The 15,723-nt window shown below is 47.3% G+C and overlaps 1 protein-coding gene across 1 annotated transcript in view; it reads right to left on the bottom strand.

The window, feature by feature from the left end:
* The window catches only part of SHTN1 (shootin 1), a 99,404-nt gene extending 85,694 nt beyond the window's left edge, over positions 1-13,710 (bottom strand). Inside the window, exon 1 of the mRNA XM_005310351.5 lies at positions 13,424-13,710. Within this exon, the coding sequence (XP_005310408.2) occupies positions 13,424-13,481 (58 nt within the window). The 5' untranslated portion in view covers positions 13,482-13,710. The remainder of the gene's footprint in view (positions 1-13,423) is intronic.
* Between the last annotated feature and the right edge of the window lie 2,013 nt (positions 13,711-15,723).

Genomic DNA, 15,723 nt, shown 5'->3' with positions numbered 1-15,723 from the left:
CTGATGAGAACGTGTGGCGAAAACGAATGCTCTGGGCTACTAGAACAATGAATCTACCTCCATTTCCTAACGGAGGTTCTCACCCTCACACCTTTGCTTGGCTGCAAACAATGGCTACCCCAAAACCACAGTGTCTGTACAGAGCCACCCAGGGCTTTCAAGGAGAAAAGCACAACAAAACCGCTGAAAACGTGGCCACAAACCACATGCAAACTCACCAGATATCTGCAGATCTGACAGATAAGGAAACTATATGGGAAAAATATACACACAGAGAAAACAGAGCAATAAAATTAAGTTCTCTCTTAGGGAATTTAAAAATTAATTGCCACTAGCTAATATTCTCTTTATAAGAAATTTCTGGGTTTGCTTTATGACCATGAAAGAAGAGGTTTGTAATCTCAGTAGACCCCAGCCACAGATGTGAAAATTAAGGTTCTTGTTGTCTTAGTAGGTATAGCTGTTTGGAAAATGCTAACGGTTTCTAGGTATATTTAAGGATAATGCAAACTAGGTACGTAGGACTTAAAATGACTGGATATACAAACCAGTTTTAAGCCTGGAATTCCTACTGCGTTCCATCTTACTGTTTTGTTAGCCCCATACACAAAATCAATCAATCGAGAACTGTCAGGCCATGATCTTTTATTGTCAAGAAGTTGCCCCCTTTTCCCTGTTTGAATACACCTGACATGGACTCAGAAGAACCTTGTTTCATATTAAGATCTCTGTTATCATTATATGGATGACAGCTTCCAGAGGACACATGTAGGCCCCTTTTACGGAATCTTTAGGTGAAGCATTCTTAATAAACCTCTTCCCTAAAGTAGCTCAACAGTACAAGCTTTCTTTAGAAGTGACTTCACAAAAGTTTTTAAAAGTGGATCTATGCTGTGAATCAGATTCTTGGTTAGAGTGGAACGAGGGTGACCCTTACGAGGGTGACCCTTAACAAGTATGTGATGAAAGATGCAACAACCTTTTTCTTGTGGAGCCTTCATGCAGGTTTTTGTTTTTGAAGCGTCACGTATAAAGTCCATACTGTATGCACTTGGATACCAAACAAAGTTCAGTGGCATCCCTAACTCAAGTTAGCCAGGATCAGATGTCTACAAGATTCACTTAACTCTAAAATTCCACGTGTGACTGATAATCATCTTCTTATAATTCAACAATGTATTGGGTAAACACATGACAATTAATAATAGTACCATATACTTATGTAGCACTTTGTTTAAAGTCCTGTACAGATATTAATGACAGGCAGGCAGAGAATAGATTATAGATGGAGAACAGAAACAGAATGGTGAAGTGATTTGCCCAAACCCTCACAGTTAGTCAGTGGCAGATCCAGGATTTTATTCTAGCCTATTAAAGTTCTACTATATCCATCATTGTGGTATCTGAGCCTTTCAAGAGTTCCTGGCTCCCAGTCCTGTGATAGGGAGCGAGAGGGAGATGTCGACGTTTCCGGGAAGCTACCCAAAATAAGTGTCACCTGGCGCCCGCACTCTGCCCCGTGCCCCAATCCCTTGCCCCAGCCCTGAACCTCCTCCCGCGCCCCAACCCTATGCCCCAGCTCAGAACCCCCTCCCGCATTCCGCACCCCTCGGCCCCAGCCTAGAGCCCCCTCCTGCACTCCAAGCCCCTCATCCCTGGCCCCATCCCAAAGCCCACACCCCAGATGGAGACAGAGCCCCCCCTGCACCAACCCAGAGCTCCCCTCTCGCACCAGGAACCCCTCATTTCTGGCCCCACCCAAGAGCCCACACCTCCAGCCCAGAGCCTGTATCCTCTCCCACAGCCTGGAGCCTCCTCCAAAAACCTGGAGCCCTTGGCCCCAACCCCAGGCTCCTCCTACACCCCAAACCCCTCATCCCCAGCCCCAACCCAAAGCCTGCACCCCCAACTGGAGCACTCACCCCCTCCCGCACCCCAACCCCCTGCCCCACTCCAGTGAAAATGAGTGAGTAAGGTGGGGGAGAGCGAGCAACGAGCGAGGGGGGGATGGAGTGAGCAGGGGTGGGGCCTCAGAGAAGGGGAGGGGCAGAGGGCGGGACAAGGGTGTTCTGTTTTTTGTGATTAGAAAGTTGGCAACCCTGATTCTGATTTCAAATCAGACTGTTTCCTCCTTTCAGCCTGTGTGCTAGTATGGGATGCAACAGGAGCACAGGAGACAAAGTCTCCCTCAGTTCCTGTGCCTGGCACCACATCAGTCCCGGATGAATGGAAGGAGCAATTGCAGGAAGAGTTCTTCTCAGTCCCTGGCGCCCCAGGATGAAGAACACTCAGTACCAATGAAATCTTCAGTGACTCTACCCGTCAATTCCAACAAGTCTCTACTGACCATGCATGAACTGCAATTTTCGGAGTCTCATTAGTTGGCCACATTCAGGTGGATTTTCAGCGAGACAGCAAAAAAAGCACATCTCTGAAACCAGACTCACTGCACCACCCTACCCTGCCAAATGTCAAGTTTTTGTTCCAAAGCATGCAGGCACTACAGCTTTAAAATGAAACTGTTTTGTGGGTTGTTTGTTTTTTTTTAAATGGGCAAATCATATTTTTCCCTTACTTCATTTTGAGAAATGACTGAACAGTTTTTGCTGAAACTTTCCAAAAATTCACCCTAAGGCAGATACCAGGTATGGAAAATTAGGCTTTACAAAGTAATAAGCAACCAAAACCAGGGTCTTGCAATGGAAAGTGTTGGGCAACATTAACAAGAGGTGGCAGTACCTACTCCAACTAAAATCACACACTAAAATGTTTGCCTGTCTAATGTTTCACATTTCCCAGCTTGGAAACATTTAAGTAACCTCAATGCTATATTCGTGTACGGTTTTGTATTTTTATTTTGAAGAGGTTCGAATGACCTCCACAGAATATGGCTGAGTGTCCTTCCACGTCAAATCAACCAAGGATTCCACTTAATCAGAGTTACTAGGTTGAAATGGTCATTTAATCAGATGGTAAATAAAGCTGTCAAGGAAAGGAAAGCTCAGTCCATCATCTGCTCCTCTAGACGAATATCTAATCTACACCCAAAAAGGTTTGCAGCAGATCCAGCATATACTGGCAAGAGTGCTTTTGCCAATATAGCTTATACTGGTTCTCTGAATGAAATAAGCTACATTGGCAAAAGACTGAGTCTCACCAGTATAAATGTGTCTACACTAGCACCTTTGCTGGTATAGAAATGATGTTTAAATAAATAAATCACACGCTTACCCAACATTACTTAAGCAGTAGAAGTTTTACGTGCAGACCTGCCCTATGGGGGTGGTGGTGTTGTGCTTGCAATTCCTGCAAGCCTGGAAAGCAGGAGATTAGATCATACTGGGTCTGTCCCACAGCACATTTCTCAAACAATAGTACCCCACCATAGTAAAACAAGTATAGCAAAGATAAGAACTGTTAATCGCTGTTAGGGCATAAAAGGAGGATAACAGAGGCTCTACTTTATGTTCCCTCTTCTCTTCCAAACTCCACAGTCAACACCTAAAAGGATTTCAGTTAAGGGTGAGTAGGTGTGGACCCCATTGGAGCCGTAGATAGCCCAATGGATTCACACTTAGTACTGCCACAAAAAACCATGTTATACTCCCCATGTGCGCTCTTGCAGGGTGGGTAGATTTGTGTAAGTGCACAGTGGGCAGCAATATAAGCAAAACTCATGTAGCAGTCACACTTTTGCAGGGGAAAGGAGAAAAAACAACACAGAGAATACACTATAAAGATGCCAATCATCCACAGGACTTGATCGTCCATTCTGTACAGATCTCCAGGATCCATGGGGCTGGGAGGCCTCTGCCATTGGCCCCATAAACCGTCCTCTGAGAGGAGATTTAATTGGGAGCTTCCATGCTGGTTTACCTTGTGGAGTTTCTTGGAGTCCTGCCCTATCCTATGGTTTATACCACAGGAGGGTACAACACACAGCCCAACCAGTTAGAGGACATTTCTGTAGACAAAAAAATGATTAGAAACACACTGCTTTTTGTCCATTTGTGGGCCTCACCGTATGGTTAGCTGCTTCAGCTAGAAAGAATGGTCAGTCTGCTAGTAGATAATAGACCAACCCCTGCAAAAGTCTGAGGGGAAAAAAAATCAACATACAATCTATAGAATTATGGGTTCCAAGAACGGAACGAGGAAACTTCTGACTCCTCGATGAATTTGCTTCATTACAAAATAAAATGATCAAAATCCTCAAACATATTTGGTTCACATGTGAGTAGATTTTTCATCCAATCTATACATTTCTCAATGAATCTCGGATATTTTCCCACCTCTTAGTACACCAGAGATTGATTGTTACTCTCTCCAGTGGTGAGATCTCTCCAGATTTCACCTCAAAAAGAGATGATGGTGCATCAGGCAGTAGCTTTTCCTGCACAGATACAGCACCAATGGGTCCTGATCTTAAAAGGATAACGAAAAAAAATCTACTCAAACCTGTCAGAATAGAAGATAGGGAAGAAAACTGTCAGAATAATGAATTAAAGAGGATCCTCTGCAACCCTATGTGTAAAGAGAACCATGAAATACTGTATCTAATGAGATTAGCGTATTATGGATGAGAGTACAATTTAGAAGCCAAGTCATCACCAGAAAAATAAGAATTAATATCACCTTGAGTCTCAAGTGCTTCTAAAAACATGTATGCATGCATCTAAAACTACATGTACATAAACACAGACACGCAGACTATGGCACAGAGCCTGCAGATACTCAACTTTAGGTACGAGTGAAGTTAAGCACCTGTGTATGTATGTTGCAAAGTGTTTGCAGAATCAGGGCCCAAGTCAGCATCCTGCAGTTTCACAGTTCTCCGCACTGAGACGTAAATTAAGTGCACCATTACATTATAAAGCCTAATCATTAAGACTGTACAGAAAGCTTTATCTTTGCGTGTTCTTGAAACCAGACGTCATTAATGACTGAAATTGAAATGAGAGAATTTGTTAAAGTACAATAAACACAGAAGACTTTCATGCAGGATTTGAACTGGTGAATGGCAACCACATGGAAGGTCTGCTTAAGCAGGGGCATGATTGTAACAAGTTTTGCAATGGTCAATATGGAAAAGAAACTGCCCAACAGCCATGTCACCTTGATATGATACCGTATCATAGACTCCGAGATATGTCCTCTACCAAGGATGAGAATGAATTTGTCAGGTTGCATTAAGAGTTTGCAAGTGGCATATGTTTATGGTACTACTGAAAGATAATCCCACTGGGCTAGTACAGAGTCAGTTCTTTGGGAAGTGTATGGTCCTGCTCTGTTCAAAGTTACCTGGGATAATTTTTTTTAACAGATAATTTTTGGACAATTTCAGAACTATCCAGACGCACTGACAGCTGGGACAAGAGAAGTGACAGTTGTAAATTGGTATTTCATGAATCATACTATTGGCAAGTATGGTATTAGCTAAGACTTATCAGACAGATGAAGAAAAGCGTGCAATATAAACTGATATTTAAGATGAGATAGTGAAGATAGAGGTTAACTACGACAGTTTGCAAGGTCAGCAAGAGACTTAATGGTACTTTGAGGCTGTTTTCATCCAGTGGGCAATAACCCTTGGTATTTTAAGTGTTCGCCTACACTGTTATCCCTTTAACTTTGATGGCAAAGTAACAGTAGTGCTAATGGAGCCAAAGCTAACCCAAACCCATCTTTTGATCAAGTGATAAAGCACTATTATGATGCACTGGCTAAGCCAGTTTGGTACGGTACCTAAAATTACTAGAATAGACAGTTTCTTCTGCAAATTGTAGTCCAACTACCTGCTCTCATAGGAACGTTGAGTGCCATTTAATGGAGCTGCGGTTTTGGAGAATTTTCTGAAATATCAATTATGGTATACCTGGGTAACATATATAGCAATGACTCTGAAAAAGACTTGGCAGTCATGGTATATAATCATCTGAACATGAGCTCCATGTATGATGCGGGGGGGGGGGGGGGGGGGGGGGGGGGGGGAGGGCTAATATGATCCATGGATGTATCAACAGAGGAACATCCAAGAAAAGGTCATATTACCTCCATATTTGGCACTGATGTGACTCCTATTACTCCTGGGAGAGTCTGTGGGACTGCGTGCCCGCAGAAAATAGCCTCCCTGCAGAATTCCTGTGCTTCCTTGCAGAAAATGAAAGGGAAGCGATGTGGGGGAAGGAAGGGGGGGGGGGGGACAACCATGGGTGCAGTTGGGGATGGGAGGGATTGCCTCCCCCAACAGAGGCGAAGCATGGGGGGGGCACACGGAGTTACCTGCCACTCCCCCCCCTCCATTCCTGCAAGCACAGAGCTGCCCACCTGAAAGAGACCACGTCTCCCCTAGGGTGACCAGACAGAAAGTGTGAAAAATCAGGACAGAGGGTGGGGGATAATAGGCATCTATATAAGACAAAGCCCCAAATATCGGGACTGTCCCTATAAAATCGGGACAACTGGTCACCCTACTCCCACCGCTGAGCGTCTACAGCTGAACGCCACCTCTAGGTCCTAGTGCCAGTTGTGCTCCCCTTCTGTGTCCTGGGAGCCTTCCTGTTTTCTGTGTAACAGTGAGTGAGAGTGGTGGGGCTGGGTAAGGGAGACCGGGCAAATGAGAGAAAGGGGGGTGGAACTGGGTAGGGGGAGAGGAATGTGGGAGTGAGGGCAGGGGGATGGAGAAGAAAAGGGGATAGGGGAATCACGGGGAGGAGTGGGAGCTTGGCATGCAGCATCCCCTCAGCAGCACCTGGGGCTCTCCCATTAAGCAGCCCATCAAACCCTCACCTGACAAGCCCTATTCGCCCACACCTAGACCCCTCCCCCCCAGACGTGGTCTCTTTCAGGTGGGCAGCTCTGTGCTTGCAGAAATGGAGGGGGGGGAGTGGCAGGTAACTCCGTGTGCCCCCCCATGCTTCGCCTCTGTTGGGGGAGGCAATCCCTCCCATCCCATACCCAACCAGCTGCACTTGGACCCTCACCCCATCGGACCCCTCCACTAATTCCCACCCACCCCCCACCAAGCTCTATTTCCCCACACCCAGATCCCCCCTGCTGAGCCCCAAACACCTTCACCTGGATCCCCATCAGAGTCCCAACGCCCCTGCACCCGGAACTCCCAATGAGCACAAAAACCTTTCACCCCACACCTGGATCCCCCCACACTAAGCCCCTCCACACTTCGATCCTGCTGGGCTGAGTTTGCCCACCCACACTGGTGCACCTGGCACAGAGGGGCAGGGCCCTGAGGTGTTTCTGGAGTAGGCCCAGCCCTCGCACTGTGCCAGGGTTATATGCAGCCTCACTGTTGAGTCCCTGTACTGGGGAAGGTGGGGGCTTCAGGGTGATCTCCTTAATGCAGCCAATGGTTTGTGCTCCCCACTCCCATGTTGGAGCCACATTTATTTTTTGACAAATAAAATGTGCAGACTTTTGCAGAATATTAAAATATTGTGTGCATTATTTTTAATTTTTGGTGCAGAATTCCCTCAGGAGTATCCTATGGGAATACTGTGTCTAGTTCTGATGGCCAGAATTAAAAATGGATGTTGATAAATTGGAGGGTTCAGAGAAGAGATATAAGAACGATCAAAGGATTAGAAAACATGCCTTATAATGAAAGACTCAGGGAGCTCAATCTATTTAGTTTAACAAAGTGGTTAAGGGGTCACTCAATCACAGCCTATAAGTACCTAGAGGTGGAAACAGAAATTTAATAAGTGGACCATTCAGTCTCACAGACAAAGATACAACAAGATCCAATTGCTGGAAGTTGAACTAGACAAATTCAGACTAGAAATAAAGCAGGGCTTTGGAGCGAAGCCCGGAGCTGGAGCGCAGAGCAGCTCCGGAGCAGTGGAGCTGCAGTTTTTTGCCTGGAGCTGGAGCAGAGCCTGAGCACAGCTCCAAAGCCCTGAAATAAAGTGCACATTTTTAAGAAATGAGGGTAATTAACCATTGGAACAATTGACGAGGGATCGTGAGGTATTCTCCATCACAAGCAACTTTTAAAACAAGACTGGATGTTTTTCTAAAAAAATATTCTCCCGTTCAAATAGGAATTAATTCAGGGAAGCCCTACGTTACACAGCAGTTCAGACTAGATGGTCACAACGGTCCCTTCTGGCTTTAGAATCTATGGATATGTCTACATTGCAATTACAAACCCACAGCTGGCCCTCAGGCTTGCGGGGCTCAGGGTAACACGCTGTTTAATTAGGGTTACCATACGTCCGGATTTTCCCGGACATGTCCGGCTTTTTGGTCCTCAAATCCCTGTCCGGGGGGAATTGCCAAAAAGTCGGACATGTCTGGGAAAATAGGGAGGGAGGGGTCGTGGGGTTTGGGTCCGGGCTGGAGCTGCTGGGGCCGGCGGGTGCTTGGCCGCCGGCCGGCGCCGCTTGCTCTGCCAGGGCCGGGCCAGAGCCGCTCGGCCGAAACCGGGGCCCGAGCCAGCCAGAGCCGCTGGGACCGGGGCTGCTTGGCCGCCGGCCGGCGCCGCTCGCCCAGGGCCAGAGCCACTCGGCCGGAACCGGGGCCCGAGCCGTCCAGAGCCGCTGGGACCGGGGCTGCTTGGCCGCCGGCCGGCGCCGCTCGCCCAGGGCCAAGGCTGCTCAGCCGGAACCGGGGCCCGAGCCGAGCTGGGCCGGCTGGAGCTGCTGGGACCGGGGCTGCTCGGCCGCTGGCTGGCGCCCGCTCACCCAGGGCCAGGGCCAGCGCCCCAGGGCCCGAGCCAAGCCGGGCCGGAGATGCTGGGGCCAGAGCCTCTTGGCCGGGGCCGGCCACCGGAGGGAGCCGCTCGGCTGGGGAGGCCGGACTGGGCCGCGCCTCCTCGCGCCGCCCCCCCAACCCCAGCCCCAGCTTACCTGCTGCCTGCCTGGTTCAGGCTTCCTGTGAATCAAATGTTCGCGGGAAGCAGGGGAGGGGGCGGGGCAGGGGGGCGAAGCATTCAAGGGAGGGGGCGGAGTTGGGGCGGGGACTTTGGAGAAGGGGCGGAGTTGGGCGGGGCAGGGGCGGAGTTGGGGCAGGACCAGGGCCCCGTGGAGTATCTTCTTTTTGGACACTTAAAATATGGTAACCCTAGTTTAATTCCAGTGTAGACATTCAGGCTCTGGCTCTAGGACCCTGCAAGGTGGGAAGGTCCCAGAGCTTGGGCTGCAGTCCAAGGCCAAACATCTAGACTGCAATTAAACAGCCCCTGAGCCCAAGTCAGCTGGCACGGGCCAGCCACGGGTGTCTAACTGCAGTGTAGAGATACCCTATGAATCTACGTTTTTACATTTATAGCAGACCCTGCTATACCTATTCAAATCACTTAATTAAGTTCTTTACAGGCTCAAACTAGTGAGAACACTCTACATCCAGAGAGTTATCTAGATTGAGATCATGTTTCTCTAAGGCTGTTGTTTTCTAGGTGGGGTCTGTGGACTTATGTCTAAGGGGTCTGTGAAAGGTTATTACCACCATAAAACAGTGATTTTCAACCTGGGCGTGTGCAGGCTACGTCTAAGATTTCCAAAGGGATCCACACCTCCATTCGAAATTTTTTAGGGATCCGCAAATGCAAAAAGGTTAAAAACCACTGCTCTAAGACATTCACGCTTTATATACTAGGCAACAGAGCAAGTCAAAGAATGGTCAGTATCAAGTATCCCAGCTGAAATACAGAGAGCTTGAAAAATCCACCAGCTATCCCCTGTTGGTGAGAGGGAAACATAGCTTGCATAAAAACAGCTCCAGTGTCTCTGTGTCCCAGCTTTACCAACCAAGATGGTCAGTTTAGTTATCCCGTTAGTTCACACATCAGGTAAGATTTTCATGCCCTTGGGGGGAAAAAAAACATTCTTGTGGAGGCTCATTATCATGGGGCACGAATGGGGAGGGTTTGCTGAATGTTTTCCACCCTTTCAAATCCACAGGAGACTCTTCAGAAGTCCTACAAGAGATAACAATCTGACACCATTCACCGTTGTTTAACTGAAGAGAGGACTTTTGACCAAATTTGTATCTCTAACCTATAATGAAATCAGACCCCCATGTTAGCAGCATTATGTTTGAAGAAATACCATTAGCCACTCCTATATAAAGTGGTGGTAAGATTTCAAAATATTTATTCTAGTTACATGTTGCCTGCAGTTCCTGAGTGTCCCTAAAGCCAGCTTATCTTTATCATCTGAGGAAAGTCATAAATGTCTAAAATGGTTTCCCTTTTTCTCTTATCTGCAATATTAATGGGACAGTGTTAGATTAAAACTTCATATAAAAAGGAAGCAAGTTTAGTTATCTGTTTAACAATACTTAGTTCATTATAAATAAAATAAAACTTTTACAATTTTATTATTTAGGTTATTCACCTTTGGCATTTCCCAGAACTTCGACATGTCAGTAGAACTTTACAGGCCCATGTCCTAGTAAAATGCTGGAATATGTCAGATGTAAACTACAAGGGAATCAATGTTTAAAAATATTTTCCATTGGAATATTTTTTCCTTTTAAGAAAATCCCAAACTCACATAAGCGTGGCAATATTTCTATTGTTCTTAGGTTTTGTAGTAGCATAGTAAAACTCCCACATTTAAAGACAAATTAATATAATTTATGATAAAATATTGCTCTTCATCTGCATGTGACAGTGTCTCATTTCAAGAACAGATGTGCATCTAGGGCAGCACATACTTGAGCCATGATATCTTTTCCACAACCTATTTCCTGGAGTGCCATAAGCTCCATTAAATGTTTAACAGGGTTATGGTAGTCCGGCCCGAGATCCCTAGACATCATGGGTGAAATCCTGGCCCTATTCCAACCGAGTTCAGTAAGGCCATGGCTACACTCAAAACTTCAAAGCGCTGCCGCAGGACCACTCCTGCGCAGCGCTTTGAAGAGTGAGTGTGGTCGCGCGTCAGCGCTGGGAGAGAGCTCTCCCAGCGCTGCAGGTACCCACGAGGGGATTAGCTTACAGCGCTGGGAGCACGGCTCACACTGGCGCTTTACAGCGCTGTAACTTGCTGCGCTCAGGGGTGTGTTTTTTCACACCCCTGAGCGAGAAAGTTGCAGCGCTGTAAAGCGCCAGTGTAGCCATAGCCTAAGACCAGGATTTCCCCCCAAGTGCCTGTGAGGAATACTCCAAATGCGTAGTCATTTCAGCGATTGTTGGTATTTTGGAACCAACGGTGCTGATGGACAGCTGTGAGGACTAGTAGTTTTGAATAACTATCTGAATTTGTATATTTGGTGTTGAATTACAGAAATGTGTCCATTTAAGAATCATGAATGAACAATTATTGAACTTGTTCACAGGCTAGAATACAAGTTCGAGCAGCAGCAGATCCAGCAGTTGGGTTAGTTACTGGGAAATTAAAAAAACAAAAACAAACCACTTCTAAAACTATCTGAAGTCTTAGAGCTGATACTCAAAAAAAATTCAGCTGAATTTTGGTTAAGGATCCATCAAAGCTTCTGCTGTAGAGTGGAGGAGAGGGGGTAAATTCATACACAATGTAAGCACCCATGCCAATCACCAGACCTGCACCATTCCCACTCAAGAGAAGAGAAAATTGCATCATACTTGTTCAAACTAGGTTCCCCAAGGGCCAAGAGACAAAGAATGGTTTTGTTTTTTTAAAACCAACCTGGTTTTAAACTAGCTCACAGCCGTCTTCCTGGTTCAACAAAGGGACGGGATCCCTGGTCCACAGAGGGCCCCAATCCTTATGGTAGGGTTGGAAGTACTGGGCCTATTGAGGTCCCATAAGCTTGTTCTAAATTGAAACTGTGATGAATTTGCAATCACAATGTATCCCCTTGGAGGGGGATTTGAAGGACTGCTCCTGCTAGAATCCATAGGGTTGGGGTGGACTCTGGTAAGCTCATTAGAATGCATGTAGTTTCTTTGGTTGTTTTTAATGTTTTCTCTGTAATGCTTTTTTACCTTAAAAATAAAGTAGGCTTGCCTAGGAAGCACTGTGTGGCAGTTTAAAACTGTAGCAATTACATCTATTAACCAAGAGAAAGCAAGCAGGTGTCCTTAGGTAACCTGTCTGTGTTGGGAATAAAACGGTGAAGGCAGGAACTATGAAGCCTGGAAATACCTGGGTGGCAGGGAGAGACATGTGGGTGGAGGACAATAGCTGAGGAGTTGGAAGACTGAGAGCAAGTGCCCTTGTTGTATGACGGAGGGGAAATACAGGTGTAGTTGCTCTGAACTGTGACAATATGCATTCAAGAGACCTCAACATCTACAGAGCTGAAGCCCTGGATGCCTTTATGAAAAGCAGAGGATAGCAACTAAAGCAGGGGTATCAAACTCATTTGGTAACAAGGGCCAAATTCCATTTTAAATTTAACCTGGGACTCTATGCCACTCAAGGCACAAGAGAACACACACTGATGTCAGTGTGAGGTTTGCACCCAGATCAAGAGTGGATTATAATTCTCATGCAGTGAATGAACTTTTAGTTGTCATTATCTGTTCAGTACTTTAACACATCCCACTTTGCTCAGGGGGACAAGTGACTCTGGGAGTTAGTTCAGAAATGGCAAGGAACTGTATGGTTTTAGCTTCCCTTAGAAGATGGTTGGGTAGCTGGATTCTTACCTCAAGAAACAAACAGCATTTCTGCACAGAAAGATTTTGCCTAATGAGCCTTCTTTTGGAAGATATGTCTGGGGTTCACTGGGGTCCATTTTAGGAAATGTATTTGGGCATTTGATACTGGTTTTATTGTACATGATTATTTTTCACTTGCCGGGAGGAAGAAAGAGATAGGTTAACCTATGTACATCTTAAAATATTTCATTATCCCATCAACCCAAATCAGCCCACATCTATTATTCCGATGCCAACTGCTGACCTAGCTACAACAACCAACCAAGCAAAAATAGGTGGGTGCTGGAAGGTGATTTATATGCCGTGAATAGGGAAGAGATTAGCCATTAGAACTATACAAGCCTTCACAGGGAGTTGACAGAGAGAGAGAATGGGGATCAAGTGAAAATCTCAATTGTTAGGAGAATAAAACAGGCCTCAAAGTTAGGCCCTCCAATGACTACCCTGGTTGAAATCGCTCCCTTACGGGCCCCTTTATTAGCTCCACGGTCGAGACGTGAAGCTGATGCCCAAGGTAATTCGTTTGCAGCCGTGCCTTTCTCCCCACCCTGAGTCACACATCAGTGCGCCAGGAGCTGCTCAGGCACACACCCGCCTAGCCAGCGCCTGGCCCCACTTGGCACCGCCTCGCCTGCTCCGCTTCTTTAATGCCAATCCCCGTTTGCAACCGCGGGGGGTGAGCGGGGAGGGAAATGAAATGTCCCGTTGCACGTGGGCTCCGCTGGTGCAATTGTTCTATCGCCTGCCTGACCCCGCCACGGAGCCCAAGGCAGCAGCCGATCATCTCCCAGCCCGCGGCCGCCGCTGCCTTACCTTGCGCTTTCAGGCTGGTGAGACGCTCCAGCTGCTTCTCCTCCTCCGACCCGCTCATGCCGCCGGCTGCGCCCGGAGCTGGCCGGGGGGATGCAAAGAGGCTGGGGCCGCGGCACTGCCAGGCACGCAGGAAGGACGGGGGCTCTGCGCGCGCCCGCCCGCTCCGCACCTCACCCCGCCCAGCGCAGCCTCACCTGGGAGGGACCTGGGCGGGAGGGCGCGCCAGACACAGCCCCGGAGCAGCGGCGCTGGCGGCCCGGCCTCCTCCTGCACATGCTCAGAGCGCCGCCGCGGGCCCAGTGAGCATGTGCGAGGGGTCTACACGCCGGTGCTGCTGCCCTTCCAGGCGCTGAGCCCCCAGTGCCCCGGGAGCTGCAGGGGGATGAGGCCCAAGACAAGGAGCACACTGGGGAAATAAGGAGCCGTGGCTGGGGAAGCAGGAGGGGGGCAGCAAAGGGGTGAGGCCAGCAAGGGTGGCTGGTGGGAAGATATGCTCCTGCCACCCATCAGAAACTGCACTGAGGCCTGGTCTCGCTAGGGCTATATAATGAGACAGCCCTTGCCCCAAAGAGTTTGCAATCCAAATAGACCAGAGGGTGGGGGAAAGGAAGTATTATCCCTGTTTTATAGACCGAGAACTGAGGCACAGAGAGGTGAAGCGAGGTGCTCAAGGGTCTAAGGCCGAGGTAGAAACTGCACTCAGCTCCCCCAGATCCAGTGCTTTAAGCACAAGCATGTCCTGCCTTAGGACAGACTCGGAGCAGATGGGGGTGCAGGAGGAAGACATGGCATGTGAGAGGCACAGGTGGGGGAAGGAGATGGGCGGGTTCAGTGTACTCTTGGGCAGGGCAATGTAAAAGTAACATGTTGGGGCGGATGAGAGGTAGAGACTAGTTGAAGTCAAGAGCAATATAAAAGAATAGGCTTTAGCATTTTGATTTGTATTAAAGAAACAGAAACATGCAAGTGTCATAAAGAATCTAAACGTACCCTTAATAATCATCGCCCCAGGGCAGTTACTGCTCACAATAGCACGCTCATGGGAAGCACATGTTTGCTCTTAGGTACGTTTAGAAGAATTTGCTTTTTATTTTCTATAATTGACACATATCACTGTTTGTTTTTAAGCATTTTCCCTATTTTTATCCATTTACATTTTCACAGTTGTAGGAAATTATGGGGGTGGATGGACAATTATTTAGTGACAGTAGATGTTGAGATTCAAAAAGTTAAAGCTTTATAACTAGGGCCCTACCAAATTCACAGCCATGAAAAATGCATCACAGACCATGAAATCTCATCCCTCCCCCAGGAAATCTGTTTTTTTTTTCTGTGCTTTTACCCTATACTATACAGATTTCACAGGGGAGACCAGCGTTCTCAAATTGGGGGTCCTGCCCAAAAGGGAGTTACAGGGGGGGTCACAAGGTTATTTTAGGGAGGGGTTACAGTATTGCCACCATTACTTCTGCACTGCACTTCGAGCTGGGCAGCCGGAGAGCAGTGGCTGTTGGCTGGGCGCCCAATTCGGAAGGCAGCGCCCCGCCAGCAGCAGTGCAGAAGTAAGGATGGCAATACGATACCATGCCACCCATACTTCTGCGCTGCTGCCTGCAGAGCTGGGCAGCTCGACAGTGGCGGCTGCTGACTGAGGGCCCAGCTCTGCAGGCAGCAGCGCAGAAGTAAGGGTGGCAATACCATACCATGCCAAGCTTACTTCTCTGCTGCTGCTGGCAGTGGCTCTGCCTTCAGAGCTGGGCTCCCAGCCAGCAGCCGCCGCTCTGCCCTGCTCTGAAGGCAGCGCTGCCTCCAACAGCAGCGCAGAAGTAAGGGTAGCAGTACCACAACCTCCCCCTACAGTAACCTTGCAATGCCTCCCCCCCTGTTCCTTTTTGGGTCAAGACCCCTACAATTACAACACCATGACATTTCAGATTTAAATAGCTGAAACCATGAAATTTACGATTTTTAAAATCCTATGACCGTGAAACTGACCAAAATGGACCGTGAATTTGGTAGGGCCCTATTTATAACCATTAAAACACAAACTTTTCACATCGCATGTCAAAATATACCAAGTAAATATCCTTAAATCAACAAATCATGCCTGTCTTTACTATTATATATTGTGAGACGCCTAATACAAAAATCTAAATAATTGGATTTTGATGCCCATAAGTACTCAGAAAAGTAAGAAAAATGCTGCCTATCTGAAGATTTCGATTATTATTATTGGAAATATTTTCCCATTGGTTTGTGTGTGTGTGTGGTGAAATAGACATTTACTGACATTTACCTAT

Source organism: Chrysemys picta, chromosome 7, assembly GCF_011386835.1.
Source record: "Chrysemys picta bellii isolate R12L10 chromosome 7, ASM1138683v2, whole genome shotgun sequence".
Classification (NCBI taxonomy): Eukaryota; Metazoa; Chordata; order Testudines; family Emydidae; genus Chrysemys; species Chrysemys picta.
This window is presented reverse-complemented; position numbering and strand designations above follow the sequence as displayed.